Source organism: Gracilinanus agilis, chromosome 5, assembly GCF_016433145.1.
Source record: "Gracilinanus agilis isolate LMUSP501 chromosome 5, AgileGrace, whole genome shotgun sequence".
NCBI lineage: Eukaryota > Metazoa > Chordata > Mammalia > Didelphimorphia > Didelphidae > Gracilinanus > Gracilinanus agilis.
In genome coordinates this window covers 195,598,292-195,615,023 of record NC_058134.1, presented here as the reverse complement: position 1 = coordinate 195,615,023, position 16,732 = coordinate 195,598,292, and the positions used below count along the sequence as shown (strand labels likewise).

Below are 16,732 nucleotides of genomic sequence, written 5' to 3'. Positions count from 1 at the left end.
ATACTTTTTTTTCTAGAGAGTCCAGTTGCAAATCAATTACCAGCATATCTCTATACTGACATATAAACACTGCTTGAGCACAGCAGCAGAATATCAGATAAATCAGAGAATGAAGTCATTTTGACCAGAATGGAGGCCTGATGACTATAACTTTATATATATTATACATATTGTATATTATGTATATTTATATAGATAGATGATGGTTTGTTGAATCATCAATCAGTTGAAAACATCAAATATTCATGTAATTTTAAATCGAAATGGTGGATACATCTACATCTAAATATCTATTTAGATATCTAAAAAAACCCTATTATCTAACAATCCCCCTAATATTGATTATTCTCCCTAATTATATCTCAGCTGCAAATTCTATAGGTATACTTCCTATGACTTTCAAATAAATCACTGATGAACATATTGGCTATTCCAAAGCCACGGACACATTCTTGGGATGTTTACATTAGAAGCCGCTATTCAATGGACATAGACCCATGAATGATGAGTATTCTACCATTTCTGTACCCATCTAACTGTATTCACACCCAGGCCACATCTGTCCATTTTGTTTGTCCATAAGCATAACATGGGGAGCTTGCGCAAGGACTTTGTTAAAAAAAATCTAGGTTTGCTACATATGGAGCATTCCTTGTTCTACCTGTCTAGTTTCTGTTGTGTCATTTCAGCCACATCCAGCTCTTTGTGGCACCACTTTGGAGTTTTCTAAGCAATGCTACTGGAGTGGTTTGCCATATCTTACTCAAGCTCATTTTGCAGATGAGGAACAAAGGCAAACAGGGTTAAGTGACTTGGCATGGGTCACAAAGCTAGTTAAATATCTGAGATCAGTTTTGAAGTCATGAAGCTGAGTCTTCCTGATTGAAGCCTAGTGCTCTTTCTATTGTATCACCTAGATGCCCCCATCTACCTAGTTAACTTATGAAAAAAAGGAAATAGTCAAAAAGCATTTTGCTCCCACCTTGTGCCGGGCACTATTGTAAGTACTAGGGATAAAACAAATCGACAAACAAAAACCAACAAAAAATAATCCCTACCCTTAAGGAGCTTATATTTTTATCAAGGGGAAATATAAGGGAAAGAAAAGGTTTGGAACAACCACTGTAGGGAACAGCATATAGTCAGGGAAAAATAAAAGGAAAGAATTAAAGGATCATCTTGGGGTAGTGACAGTCTAATTAATTTCAGATAATATAAATTTATAGTGGCTCCAGTGAACAAGGTTATGGGACTTCCTCCAGAACTGTTCAGTTGTATGTAAATAAGAAAGAAGGTAGATGGTACTGGCACTCTAGGATTTGAATTTGGCCAGGAGTGAGCAGTGAGAACATAGGGGTTAAGATAGGGAAAGGAAGAAAGTACAGGATAACCAAAGTACAAGTGATGAAGAAGAAAAGCATTGAGGGCTAGAGAGAGTGAAGTTCCTTGGGAGGAAAAATTAGAATGAAAAAGGCGCAAAGAGATGAATGGATGCCAGATAGAGAAATGTTGGAGTTACTCATCACAACAAAAGTCAACCACTTGTAAGTGACCCTAAGAGCATGGCTATGCCCACCCCTGAGTATAGTCATGGTGACGTGAAGGTATAAGTCATGAGAGTTGTGCAACTGGGAGGTCAGGATGCTTGGGTGAAAGTCGGCAAGTATACTGAAGCCCCTTCATATAAAGGCTGGGGGGAAAACAAAACAAACACAGGTGTGGAACTTGGAGATTAGGAGAGGACAGACAACTGTCATTAGAATCTGGAGAGGGTGATACATCTGAATGGAGTAAATCTCAAAGCCTGATCAATGATGGTCTGAAAGTGGTGCTGGGGATCATCATGGAGCAGACTAAATGCTCCTTCAGCGTATTGAGAGAGGGTACAAGACACATGTAATACTGAAAGGGATGGTCAGGGACACAAAAGTTCAATTAGTCTAGAAAATTGCTTCAAAACCATCCCTTAAATATGTCCCAGAATTTCCCAACTTTATGGACCCCAGTTTAAATGACTTTTTTCTCTTCTCTCATTTGAAATTTGGGGGTTTAGTCCTTCTCCAGCCACAAGATGATTTTTAGAGCTGGAAGGAATCTCATGGCATTTTACAGAGGAGGGGAATGAGAGCCAGAGAGCTTGTGACTTGTCCAATATCACACAGGTAGCAAATGATGAAGTTGGGATTTGGACCTAAGTCCTCCCAATATACACGCAGCATTTTTTTCCACTGATGAGTGCTATAGCACTTCCTGAAAAACAGCTCTTCATTGATATAATTTGCTTTAACAGACACTTAATAGCTGTGTGACCCTGGGCAAGTCACTTAATCATGTTTGCCTCAATTTCCTGATCTGTAAAATGAGCTGGAGAAGGAAATGGCAAACCACTCCATTATCTTTGCCAAGAAAACCTCAAATGGAGTCATGAAGACTCAGAAATGACTGAAAAATGGCTGACCAACAAGTGACTCTCTGGAATAAGGGGAAAGAGGGATACAGGAAAAACAGAGGTGATGTAAAAGCTTTTGTTGTTCAGTTGTTTTCCAGTCATATATGATTCTTCATGACCCACTTCAGGGTTTTCTTGGCAAAAATATTGGAGTGGTTTGTCATTTCAGCCTTTAGCTCATTTTACAGATGAGAAAACAGGCTAACAGGGTCACAAAGCTAGTAAGAATCTGAGGTTGCCTTTGAACTCAGGTCTTCCTGACTCTAGGTTCTAGGCCCAGAATTCAATTTTCCTGGATCAGACATTATAGCAAAAAAATGGGGGGGGGGGGAAGGGAGAAAGGAAGAGAAAAAATCATTAAAAGTAAACATCAAGAATATTTCTATATACAAGGTTCTCTACATCCATAGATCCTCGCCTCCTGCAGGGCCTCTTTTAAAGTTTACTAATGCTAATGATTCTTGTTAATCGTATTTGCCTGTTCTTTTAGCAGCCTAGTTTGTCCTTGCTTGGTGACTTGGATTTAAATGAGAGCATCTTTCCCTGATCTCAATGGTTTGATAATTTTTTTTATTCTCTCTCTACCAGTCCAAAGAGTGTGTATATATAGGTATATATGTGTGTGTGTGTGTGTCTGTGTGTATGTATGTATGTATTCCTTGACAGAAAAAAACAGAAGAAAATGAAAGCTTAATAATTCAGACTTTTCACCATCATCTGTTATTGTCACCCTGAGGAAACAATATGCTATGGCAAAATACACACTGCTATCACTGCTATTAGAGGCAGAGGATCTGAGTTCAAATCCTGTTTCTGAAAACTCTGTAAACTTGGGCAAGGCATTTGCTCTCCCATGACCTCAGTTTCTTCATATATAAGATGTAGGGGTTGAACCAGATAAACTCTGATGGCTCATGAGGTTATTACTAGGTGGAACAGTGAAAAGAGTGCTAGGCATAAAGTCAGAGAAGGACTTGAATTCAGAACCAGTCTTAGACACTTACTAGCTGTATGATTCTGGGCAAATCATTTAACCTGTCTGTCAGTTCCCTAAATGATAAAATGGGGATAATAATTGTGCCAACTCTATAAGGCTATTGTAAATCAAATGAGATATTTGTAAAAGTACTTAACACAGTGCCTGGCACATAGCAGATGCTTGATGCTTGTTCCTTTCTTCCTTTTCAGCTCTAGGTCTTATGAATTCCTTCCAAATAAATGTATTTCCATTGCTTTTGTGACACTGCAGAAAGCCTTTTGGACCTGAAGTTGAGATCCTAGATTTGAATCTCAGCCCTGGCTCTTGCCGTGTTACCCAGAGTACTCTTTGGACCTCTTTTTCTACCTGTAAATTGAGAGCTTTGGACTAGATGGCCTCTGAGAAGTCCCTTCCAACTCTAAATCTACTGCTTGCAACTTCAGTACCCCCTCCCCCTTTGCAAAGGCTCCAAGGCAATCTCATCATGTATCTGACTCTTGTATTAACAGGAGAGGCTGTGTAGAGGGAGCCTGGAGCTACCTACGGCAACCACAGCTCTCCATCAGAGCCTCCTTAGTCCCCCAGGACCTAGCTTTTCTAAGACTTCAGCTTCCCGTCTCTTCCCAAGCTCACCCTTATCGTTCTCCTCCCATTTACCCCCTAAGACTCCTTACCACCTGGTGGTTTCCCACAGCCTTCACTAGAATCTTAAGAAACCTCTTTCATTTGCTTGACTGGTAGAAGTCATCTGCTGCCTTAAATCCTCAGTTCTGACTAGCAGACTTTCCTAGCCCCAAGAATGTTTGCTTTCCATATGCTCCCCAGCTGGCTACCAAGCTGGTCTCCAAAGGGTTAAACGTGCTTGAGAGTTTTCTTTGAAAGCATTACCTTTCCTTAAAAAAATGCAATACATCAGTGGTTAGGATATCAAAGCAACGACAAAAAAAAAAAATACCCACCATACATATACACGAATGCACACAAGTTCACACACATGCACACACAAACATTCCTCTACTCGATTTTAAAATTCAAATTTATTTGTTGGGTTTCACAACTTTCCAATAAATTTATATATATATATATATATACACATATATAGATATATACACATATACACATACATATATAATACATATGCATATGTAATGTGCATGTATATATATAATTAAAATAAATACACACACACACACACACACACACACCATACAGTCTGGTACCAGAGATTTTTGAATAATTAAATGGGGAATCCATCCTGAACTCTGGAACAATACAAGCCAGCCAAACTCATCAGCCAAACATCATCAGTAGGTAACTCCTCCTAAAGAAATGGGTTTTTGATATCTTTGAGCTATTTGCCTTCTCCACCCCTCTCATCCTCCTCCCGTCCCACAACATCTGGGCTTCTTTCATTCTCCCACAATAAGCTGTAACCAAATACAGGCTGAATAATATAGGAAACAAATCCTGCAGCTCCTCAAAAAAGGATTTCACCAACACTCTCTCTCTCTCTTTTTTTTTCTCTCTCTCTTTTTTCTCTCTCTCTCCTCTCCCTGGAAAGTCTCCATCTGGTTCCCAAACAAAAGCCCAGAATTTTGAGTCCTCAGAGCGGATGTTTTCCATTTCAGCTGGTGTTCAGTGCGGGTGCTCTTTGAAATGTCCAAAGAAGCTATTAAACTCTAAATGCCTGCTGTAATTTGAGTGGGGTTTGTGAAATGGGTTTGGGTTCAGTTAGGTGTGGGAGTGGGGTTATTGGAAAGAAGACGGCATAGAAGGGAGATTCCAGGTGAAAGAATTGTCCTTTGGAGGTCCTGGAATATTTCTTGTCTCCTTGACCAAAACACATCTATAGTCCCTACCCCTGGGGGACAGGGAGGGCTGGGAAGGAGGGAAGAAAATTAGGAGATAAGTTACAGACCACTCCCTATTCTCTCTAGATTTGAATTGAAAATTCTATACTTCCCTCTGAGAGAGAGAGCTTTCAGTTCAAGGTAAGCTAGAACCCAAGATGGCAAGGCTGTAAAAATGATCGTAAGACAATCAGTACCCCTTTACATGTTCATGCATGTGTTTATGTGGGTATGCATACTCACCCACACCCATAGAATGTACAACCTGGTTGATGTGTCTTCCTGGTAAAGCCAGACAAATCTCCAGGTAGCTATAAACTGGCTATGCAGATCTCATTCCTGAACATATGTTCAAAGGTGATAAAATAAATGCAGATGGTTTCTCAAAACCTCAGTGGAGGATTTTTACATCGACTAAACGGACTATAAAACACTCACTCACACACTCACACACTCACACACTCACACACTCACACACACACACACACACACACACACACACACACACAAATGGGAAAGGGAAGAGGAAGGGGATAAAAAAAATCCTTAAAAAAAAGTCAAGCCTCAACATACTAACCTGGAGAAAACATTGTTGGACATGGAGAAAAGTAAAGCTGTACTACTAACGCCCTTCCATAAATTTTTGCAAGGAGTGAAAAAAAAAAACCACAACAGAAAATCACCTAGACTAAACTGCTAGCAAAATATTAGGTTTCACCATTGGGAAGTGGTTAGAAATACCTTCTCCAGAGTGTCAATTGAGAAGGATTAAAAGGTAGCCACAGGGTCCAGGCTGGTGCTTTGGGAAAAGTAGACCCCTCCTTAGGGCAGCTAAGGTGTTTGAACTCCTGCTTTTCATTTGATACATTTTCCTTATGATTAAGTCTTTACCTGGGCTTGGTAACTCAGGGCATTGGCCCTGCCAGGCATATGAAGATGACAAGACCTTATGAGAAATCCAGACTCCAGCGGCATAAAATGCAGAAACCTGGTAGATTATGGACTGCAGCATCTAAACATTTGAACTATTTATCCTGTTCTCTCTTCCAAAAACCTGTCATAGACTTAAAGAATTTGAGAGATGGATGGAAGGGCCATTGATGAAACATTTCTTCCAAACCCCAGAGAGTAAGGCAACATGGCCAGGTCTTCTGATTGTTGGTTCAGTGATCTTTCTGTAGCACCACATTTACCCACCTTTAGTACTCTGAGGTGTTCGAGGCTGGCTCTCATTAAGTAATATGGGTAGGAGGGGGGCAATGATAGACTTCCTGCTCAGATTCTTTGGAGTCTCTTGGATACCCCTAGTAAGGCTAACTCTCCTTCCTCTCAAAAGAATAGCACATGGAACCAGTGGATAGAAAAGCCCCATTAAAGGGCTGGGAAAACTACTGCTCTGGACCTACAGGCATATTATGTTGACTTTGGCAGTGCTGGAATACCTTGATGTGCCAATAAAGTTACTGAAACGGAACTGGTAACACTTCATTTCCTTGTCCCAGACTGAAGCCCCGGATTTCTCTCTTCCTTTCAAGAGCCTTTGACATTCTCATTTAGATGTCACATTCCCGGGGTGACTATCCCACTGACATCTTCCTTCTCATTATAGAGCCATCATTTAGTCAGGCTACTGATTCAAACTCTCATCTTGGTGGGAAATATACAAGTCAAGTTAAGTTAACAAGCATTTATTAAGTGCCTCTGTGCCAGACACTCTGCTCAGTGCTGGGGGTACAAAGAAAAGCAAAAAAAAAAAAAAAAAGTCCCTGCTCTTAAGGAGCTCACAGTCTAACGGGGGGAAGACGACATGCAAACAACTATATACAAAACAAATTATACACAGGATAAACTCATATGTAGTCTCGGAGGGAAAGCAGGAAAGTTACAGAGGACCACGAAAGGCTTCTTATAGAAGGTAGGATTTTAACGAAGACTTGCAGGAAGTCAAAGAAGCCAGAGATGAGGAAGGAGACTGGTCCAGGCATGGGAGATAAGCCATGAGAACAGTCAGGATGTGGATTGTTCCGTTCGAGGAACAGCAAAGATGCCATTCACTGGATGGAGCCAGTGGAGGGAGTAAGATAGAAGATTGGAAAAAGAAGAAACCAGGTTTTGAAAGGCTTTGAAAGCCAAACAGGGGATTTCGTATTTTATCTTGGAGGTAAAAGGGGGTGAATGGAGTTTATTGAATATTGGGGGGGGCAGTGTTATGTGATGGTCAAATATATACTTCAGGAGACTCAATTTAACAGCCAAGAAGAGGTTAGACTTAGAGTAGGGAAGAGATTTGTAGCATGGAGATCAATCAAAGGACTATTGAGGACCTGCTTTAGCGTGGCTCAAGTGTCAGAGGAGAGAAGGGGGCACATGAAAGAGATATTAGAGGAAGGTAGAAAGACTTGACAACTGATTGGATAAATGGGATCAGAGAGCTGGCCATCACTTGGGTTGTGAGCCTGGGTGACTGGGAGGGGGAGATGGTAAGCTGGAACAGTAATATGGAAGTTAGGAATAGGGGAAGTTTGGGAAGAGAATGAGTTCATTTTTGTGCATGTTGTATTTAAGGTATACACACACACTTTCCAATCATGTCCAATGCTCCTGGGAAAGGGCTTCCCACAGTATGAGTTGTTTTGGGTCTAGAATCGAATCAAGTGTTTGAGCAGGCAATGGGCCTTGGCATTGCCAAGAAGAAACTTTATACAGATGTTTAGATACTTTATGTGAAGAATTCCAGGGTAGAGAGTGAGATTTTTTTCTCCCATCCTTGAATGGCCAGTCATGTCTTTGTTCTGTCTTGCCTCCCACCTAGGCTAAGTGGTGGAAAAGATGGGGAAGGGAGGAATGCTAGTTAAGGGACTTGCTTAGTGAGAAAGGAAGTGGCCCTGGAGGGAAAATGCAGATACCCTCCATTGTTTTGTTTCCTTTTGAAACTCTTCAGTCTTAGAATCTGTCTCAAGGCAGAAGAATGGTAAGGGCTATGCAGTTGAGGATAGGCGACTTTCCCAGGGTCACTGGGACTGGACCTCTTATCTCCAAGTCTGGCTCTCTAGAAGCTCTCCACTTAAAAACTTGTTCAGGATTCTTCTGGCTGGAAGATAGGTGGTCTAAACATGTCTAACTTTCAACAACTCATGCCCAAAGGCCACAAAACCTGCTTTTTGGGGTAGGTAGGTTGAGCCTTAAATTCCAAAGCCGCTTTAGTAAGATAGGTCCCCTCTTAAGGACATGTGCTATCTCACTCTGAAAGTCCAGATAAAATTTAGTCTTGCCACCTTGATTCTACAAGCCCCAAACTCTCTACTTAACACAAATCTGCAAACACAGGTTTGACCAAACACCACTTCAGATCCTGTCTCTGCTTTTTTGCCCTTGATGACAGTTCTTTATGTCCTTGAAGTCTGTACACAGTGGAAGAACGCATTATAAAAGGTTTTCATATAGACTTGTTATGCTGTCTATTTTTGTCTCTTAGAACCTTAATCCTAAACGTAAAAAGCATGATTACCAAAGAGGAAGTGGGGTAGAAGGCTTGGGGGGAGGGTGATGCAGGAAGGGAAAGAGAATCCCACCCAACATGTACTGTTTTAGACTAACCAGGTGGTGAGGAAAGGGAGCATTGAACTTTTCAAAGCCAAAGCTCCATTCCAAACCAATTTAAAAAGATTCCTATCAAACAGTACATTACATTGCCATATGTTACATATAGTTTATGTATAATATATGCTGCTGCATATAGGTGGCAAATTAGAGACCTTAAATTGTTTAAGAGGTCATTGAAGGACCTCGAATTCCCTTGGTGTGGTACAAATCACAATTGTACCATGGCTTAGCAAATTATCTTCATGGTTTTCTGTGCTCCCTCTCTCCCAGCTCCCGAACAAATCATGACCCGGTAGTCGATCATTTGGTGATGAACCTCTCTGAAGTTAGCTAAGCTGGTCCTTCAAAAGCAAACCTACTGGACACATATTTGAAGCCTTTTCTTCTTAGTAAGAGCTTCCAGAATTTGTCATCTTCATGGCACAGTCTTTGTGCATCCAGGTCACCTTCGTATCACAAGGAAGGAAGGACTTCAAATTATAATGGAAGAATCCAGGTAAGAACACAGGAAAGAGGTGGGAAGTAGCAAATTTGCTTTCTGATGGATATACAGAGTTTTCACATCCTCTACAGTTCTCTCTCCACAGGCAGACTGGCTAATTCCCATGAAGTTCTAGTAATAGTTATGATGAGAAAATGGCGCACAGTTTCACAACCTGGAATGACCTTTCAGTAGCTTCAGCTATATTTTCTTTCAACAAAATTTAAGTGCTGAACAGTACCACTCTGAAGTCCTTGATTGCTTCTTCAGCAGGGCAGGGTTCAGCTCCCTGCTACACCTTAGCTGTCTAACTTCTGAGCAAACATCCCGAGTCCCTACTTTTCCAATTCCCAAAGGAGAAATGAACTATACATGGATGCTGCCAGAGACTACAGTTTATTGAGAAGGAAGGGGATGTGTATACTTTATGTTTACTTCTTTGTGAATATTGTGTTTCCCCCTCGTAAAATGTAAGCTCCTAGAGTTCAGGGATTGTTATATTTTTGTCTTTGTATCCCTGGTGCCTATCACAAAGCAGATGTTTACTAATTGAGTATAAGATTGAACTGAAAAGAAAGCAACAGTAGGTGAAAGTCAGCCGACCACAAATAAATAATATTTTATGATTAAATTATCATTTATATATTATATTCATAAGCCACTTCGCCTTGCTTCCTGGTAGCCACAAAAAATAAAAGGTCTATTAATTTTTTTTTTCTCCCCTAAGACTCTAAAAGAAAATGGAAGCATGAAGACCAGTCATAAAACAAAACCAACAATAACAACACAAAACCCCAAACGACAACTGTGCTTGGAAGAAACTCCTAAAACTAAAGTTGCCAGGTTAGCTGTTGCGGTTCCAGGGACATAACATAAAAGACAGCGGTAATTCTACCTGGCAAAGGAGACAGCTCACATGTGAAAACACGACCCTGACAGTGAAACGTGACAGTGGGGAATGGAAATTTTTCTTGGGAGGCCAAAGGGCATCATCGCTTTCAGTGGAGAAAAGAACAATTCTTTTAATTAAACATGAAAAGTATATAAGGGGTATAAATGTGTCTATACACAACTCTGAAATCATTCGATTTTAACATGTTTACTAAAATGACAGTCACGGCATTGACAATACTGAATGCAAAATACTGGTGTACACAGATTTTACAGAGAGGCTACTGAGAGAGCAAGAGCACAAAACACAGTCTAACCGATGGTAGAGGCCTGAAGGGAGACAAGCACACTGATTTTATTGGGGAGAAAAGATTATATACTGTAGAGTCGCTGAAGTTTAATAAATAAAGGTCAACTTATAATATATAAAAACAATATAAACATTTATATGCTACATGCATATCATATAATTTAATGTAATAATTTATATATGGGGAGAGATGCCAACTTATGTTCTTCCGATTTTCCTTGACAAGGCACAAACACAGGATGTGTCTATCCTTATCCATCTCCAGCCCACGAGTTTGTTGTTCTCTGAAGTCAGTGCTCGGACATAGGTTTGCGAAGTTTTACACTGAGAGTTCCAGTGTTTGTCATCAATCCCCCTGCAGCCATTTTTGACAGGTCTGGCTTCTTTACATCTGGTTTCATAAAAATACTGTTTGACAGGAGAGTTGCCGGTTTTGATCTCCCCCAGCACAGTTACCTGGTGTCCCCGAATGTCGATGGCAGAGGACTTGTCTGTCACCCACAAACTCTCACTGTCACACACAGAATACTCCCCACGATGACTCTTGTGCTCAGCGTACCTTTTTCGTCGGGAAGTTCTGTTCACCACCACGGGGTTACCCACATAATCCTCCATAAGGTACAAGGGTGGGGGTTCCAAAGGGGTGCTATCGCTCAACAGGACCCGGGGAGAGTTGTAGCGTCTCTGCTGGCGCAACAATTCAGTATCCATCGCAACCATGGGCTGGAAGTCTGATTTCAAGGGTTCTGCCCCCTCCGGGTCCTGGGGGGCTTTCGGCAGGGTGCTCTGGTAGTTTTCCTTAACATCTACCACCTGCTTGGACAGCTTGTTTTTCAAAATGTCTGCCTGGATCAATTTGATGATGAGGGAATTTAGCGAATCTTCTGGCACACTCCTCTGCTCCATGTTGTTAGCTTGGATGCCACGGAGATAAGCGAGAAATATCACATAAAACAAGATGGACATCACCTTGTTCACCTGTAAGATCTGAAAAAGGAAAATACGAGGGTTAATGGGGGTCTAATGATGGCTGAGCTCCCAGTCTGGTGGGTCCAAGCAAGCACTTTAACTGATATGGATCATAAGATTACAAAAGTCACAACAAATCATCTCATTCATGCCCCTGGAACATTTTTCTAAAAATCATATTGCTGGTAACAACTTGAAACATTAAAGTCTTTTTTTTTCCTCTCTAAGAGCTCTGAGTATCTTTAGTCCTTCTGAATCTGGAGTTTAAAGACTGGACTCAGGTGTTGGCTTTCACTTACCACCTCTGTGAGTTTGGACGAGTCACTTCCCCAGTCTGACTCTGAATTTCTTCATCAAATGAGATAATATTTGTAAAGCGCTTATTGTACAGTTAATAAATGCTTGTTTCCTTCCCTTCTCCCTTCATCTGAATATCAAAAGGTTGGACTAAATCTCTCTTAGATCCTATAAAATTCTAAATCCTTGTAACAACCTTATAACAAGTTTGTGAGATTTGCAATGGATAGATTTTTATTATCTGCTTTCTGGAGAAGAGGGAGGGGAAGGAAAGAAGGAAAAGCAAATTTCAGTTATTGCAACAAAACCATGTTGAAAATTAAAGCATGGAGAATTTAGGCAATCTTCTCAAAGTGAACATCCCAGGACAAAATTTGCACCAGAACCCTACTTTTCTGATGGGATTCTCTTCAGGAAGGAAGGGAAAAGAGGAAAAGGAGGGAAAGGAGGAAAAGGGAGAGGGAGAAAGAGAGAAAGAAAGAAAAAGAAAGAAAACGCTTTTTAGTGCAAGTCTACATTTCCCACTTTTCTGTAATAGAGTAAACAAGATGTTATTCATCTTGTTCCTTCTTATATCTCTCTGGGGGAGTTGTCCCTTGTTTGGGGAATGGTTGAACCAATTGTGATAAATGATGGTGATGGAATACTATTATGTGATAAGGAATAATATACTGCTGATTTCTATAAGAACTGGAAAGACCTCCAATAAACTGATGTGGAGTAAAATGAGCAGAACCAGGAGGACGTTGTACACAGAAACGGAAACATTATATCTTTCTTGAGTTGATAGACATGGGACCAATCTGAACATAAAAATGAGAAGTAAAAAATGAAAAACCCTCCATAAGATCTTTGTCACTGTTACATTACTGAAGCCATGTTCATGGCACCCTTTGTGATAGTCTCAATAAGCATGGTTCTGTGCTCTCCAATTTAATTCTCACTAACCCTGCCACTTTGTTGACTAGGTTCGAATCAAGAGATTTAATATTTCATTCAATGAACAGACATTTATTTAATGTCTACTGTATGCACATCATGACATTGAGTCCTGCGAATAACTAAAAGCTGAGAGAAATCAACTCTTAAACAAAATAAATAAACAAACAAAACAAAGTTGACTATTACATACACTTTTGCCTAATTGCATTAGAGAGGTGGGGGTGGGAAGAATTACTATATGAAGTCTGCAGGAGAAAGTGTTATGAGCAAGGGGAAATTAGGGAAAGTCTCCTAGTAAAGGTGGTGCTTGAGTTGGGTTTTGAAAGATGTGTAGGAAATTCAGCAGTCAAACAAGGGCACTTCAGAGACGGGGTCTGAGAATCCTGTTCTGGCCAGAGAATTAGGATCGACTTAGAGAGGTCATTTTATCCAACCTGCTTTCACACAAGATTACAATGAAATAAATCATCCCTAGAAAGAGAGTCTATGAGCAGAAACACTTTGGAGAACCTGCTAAATTCACAGTTATTTTGTTAAATGCTTTGGGTAAGGAGTTAAGAATACACACGGTTCAATCTCTTATGGGCTAACAGGGGAGACAACGCAAACAACAGATGCCACGTACATAAATATAGCAATTATAAGAGAAAGGTGACTAACACTGGGTTGCTAGTGGTGACCAGCCCCATATGGCACTAGTGAATTGGGGAATGGAAACACTGAATCAGGGAAAGCTTCAGGGAGGAGACAGGCTTGAGCTTAAAGAGGGAGGCAAAAGGTATGATGAGTAGGAAGGAAGATGTTTTCCATGCTGTGGATCATTCGGGGAAAAAAAGAGCCTGAAACCTATATAAAGTTGATAGCATTGTGAATCACAGCAAGCCCTGCTCAGTTGAAACCAGGTGCATAACTTTTTCTTTTTTCTATCTATCTACCTCCACCCTTTTTGATGTCTTACCTGTCTTCTAAGCACAGCTTAAACATTACCTTTATGAGACCTTCCATAATTGCCTCAGATGATGGTGAGCTCTCTCGTATGAACCATTATATTTGGTGTCTTTATTTCTTTTAGGTACTTACCACATTTTGCCTTGTTTCATAGGTATTTGGTTTATGACTAGACTTTTGGGACAGTGAAATGGTTAAAAAATGGAAAAAAGAAAAGAAAAGAAAAAAAAAACCTGACCCTAGAATCAGAAGACATGGGTTTGAATTGTGACTCTGATACTTACTCTGAGTCTTAGTTTTTCCACTCTTGTAAAATAAATATATTACCTACCTCAGGGAGCTGCTGTGATGAAAGAGCTTTGCAAACTTTAAGGTACTGTAGAAATTCCTGGGAGCTCCCTGAGGGCAAAGGAACTGACTCCTATAGAGCTTTGTATATTGACCATAAGGGTTTAATAATTATTTGTTGAAGGAATAAATGTATGGCAGATATGACAGAATCAAATGTTTAAAAATTTTTTTATCATTGAATTTTTATTGATTAATTATGAACATTTTTCCATGGTTACATGATTAATGTTCTTTCCCTCCCCTCTTCCTACTCCCCTAAAACTTTTTGAAGCAATGAGATATTTGCATTTGATCAGAAGGGTTTCGAATAGGAAGCCATTTGGGTTGGAAAGTGGGAAGAAGCCATTTACAATAGCAGTAGGCATAAAAGAAGACTTTAGGTCACAGTGCTGATAGTAATTTGGAGTTGAGAAATTCTGAGAACAGTAAAGGAGGGTAAAAAAGGAAGTCTTGCTTTTTTTTTTTAGAAATTTCTATAAGAATACATCTTTCCCCATAAATAACAGCAATCTACAAATTAATATACTGGTTTCCTGCCATACTGCTGTCACCATCATGTATATTCAATAACTGAAATTTGACCAGAATGATAGGATTAAAATATACTAGAAGTCAGTCAGTCTTTCTCTCTCCCTCCCTCCCTTCTCCTCTTTCCCTTTCTTTTGACTCAGAGAGGGAAATACAGGGTAAGAAGAAACTAGAAGGGATTTTACATCACTGACCATTCCACTTACTTGTCTGGTTATCATGAGCCTTGCATAGACTGATTTGTGAAGGCCAATGAACCTTTTCTTTTTCTTGTATGGAGGAAAAACAAAACAAAACAAAATACTGCCCAAGTCCTTCTTGGCTTTAATTAAGGACTCTAGTAAAATTCCTTTATGAAGTTCTCCCTAATGCATTCCCCAGCTCTAAGCTTTCTAAGACCTTGACCAATGCCCCTATGCTACTCCTTCCTTCCACATTAGAACCTTTTCCTACATGTGTTATTTTTGTAGTCCCAGGAACAATCCTCCAACAAGGCTTTGCCATTTACTGATATACCCCTCCAAGGAGCAAATGTTAATCCCTCCTTGCCTTGGTCTACACATATAGGTTTCTTATGGGAGCAGTTCAAACGGGAGAACGAGAAAGCGGCACAAAGTGGCATAAAGTTTGGACAAATAGTCTGAGTCTACATTACTTAAAAGTATTGATACTGATCTTGGGACCACAGGATCTAGACTTGAGTTCTAGCTTTTCTATTTTTTTCTACATCTAGCAGTGTGATTTTTGGAGACTCATTTGACCCTCTCAGCCTCAGTTTTCCCATCTGAAAAAAATGGGAACTATAAAAGTTATAATGTTTCATACTAGTGTGAGGAAAGTGCTCTGGAAAACCTACAATATCATAAAAATGTGAATTATGATGAGAAAGATAGGTTACATCCTTTAGTTTGAAATTCACTTCTAAGAGCTTCTTTTATTTAACTTTTTGGTTCTGAACTATATTGAACTATATCTCTCTCTAGTTTCAGTTCTATGGAGTAGAATTCATCTTGGCCAATTGCAAGACCTGGAGAGGAGAAGGAGGGAAGGAGGGAGGTTCAACTGTGCAAAGGAATTCCCATTTGGCTTGTCGTCAGTTTTTCAAATTCTTCAGAGAATTTATTTCCAGAGGCCATACTAGTACCTAGTTTCAGGATAGAATTGTGAATACAAGGCAGGTAGGGCATGCTCCCATGATGCCAGGTCACTGCTAATACTTCTGCGCTATATTTTCTCTCTCATCCAAGTACAAAAGCTGAAGGCTAATTCTTCCCTCAGTCATTGGAAAATAACCTTAGTCCCACTGCATATCATCTCAAACCTCACAGAGGGTATAAGAGGCAGACACAGACTATTACAGCTGGAATGGACCTCAAAAATCATCAAATATAATCACTAAGGCTCAAAGCTGAGAGGAACTCCTCTCAATGGACATCTCTGAAAACCATTCCTGCTAAGTAAAAAAATTTCTTTGAGGAGAAACCCCCTATCTCCTAGTAGGTACCTTCTCTATTCTACTTTTTGATGGTGCGTTAATAATTGTTAATAAGTTCATCCCCATACTGAGCCAAAATTTTCCTCTCTGCAAATTCCACCAATTGCTTCTAGTTCAGTCGTCAAGAGCCAAGCAGAAGTCTAATCCTTTTTCCACATGACAGCCCTTCAACATTTAGAACGGAACCTCCCCCACAGCCAATTTCCACTTAGTGAAATTCTCCTCCTTCAAGATCCAGCCCCAGTGACATCACCTCCACAACATCTTCCAACGAGAAATAACCCCTTCCTCTTGAAATCTCTCAGGTCTCTCTGACCTTTCCTATTCACTGGAACATTTTCTAATTGAATTATATTCATTTGTGTATATGCCTCATTCTCCTCCCATTAGTGCGTAAGCTCCTTGAAGGATAAGACTTGTCATTTTTCATCTCTGAAGAGTAACAAGATTCTGAATGCATCTCTCATATATATTAATTCACTTGACAAACATTAAGTATCTCTTGTGTACAGAGAACTCTGTTTAATACTGAGGAAGGTACAAAGTCAAGGTAAGACTTCTCAAGGAAACCATGCCTTTTGTTTTACAAACTAGGAAACTGAAATCCAAAGCTGCTGTAGACACCATGAGTAGAGTAAG

The 16,732-nt window shown here is 40.1% G+C and overlaps 1 protein-coding gene across 1 annotated transcript in view; it reads right to left on the bottom strand.

The window, feature by feature from the left end:
- Positions 1-10,121: 10,121 nt before the first annotated feature.
- NTF3 (neurotrophin 3) overlaps positions 10,122-16,732 on the bottom strand; it is a 132,324-nt gene continuing 125,713 nt past the window's right edge. Inside the window, 1 exon segment of the mRNA XM_044679972.1 lies at positions 10,122-11,550. Within this exon segment, the coding sequence (XP_044535907.1) occupies positions 10,762-11,550 (789 nt within the window). The 3' untranslated portion in view covers positions 10,122-10,761.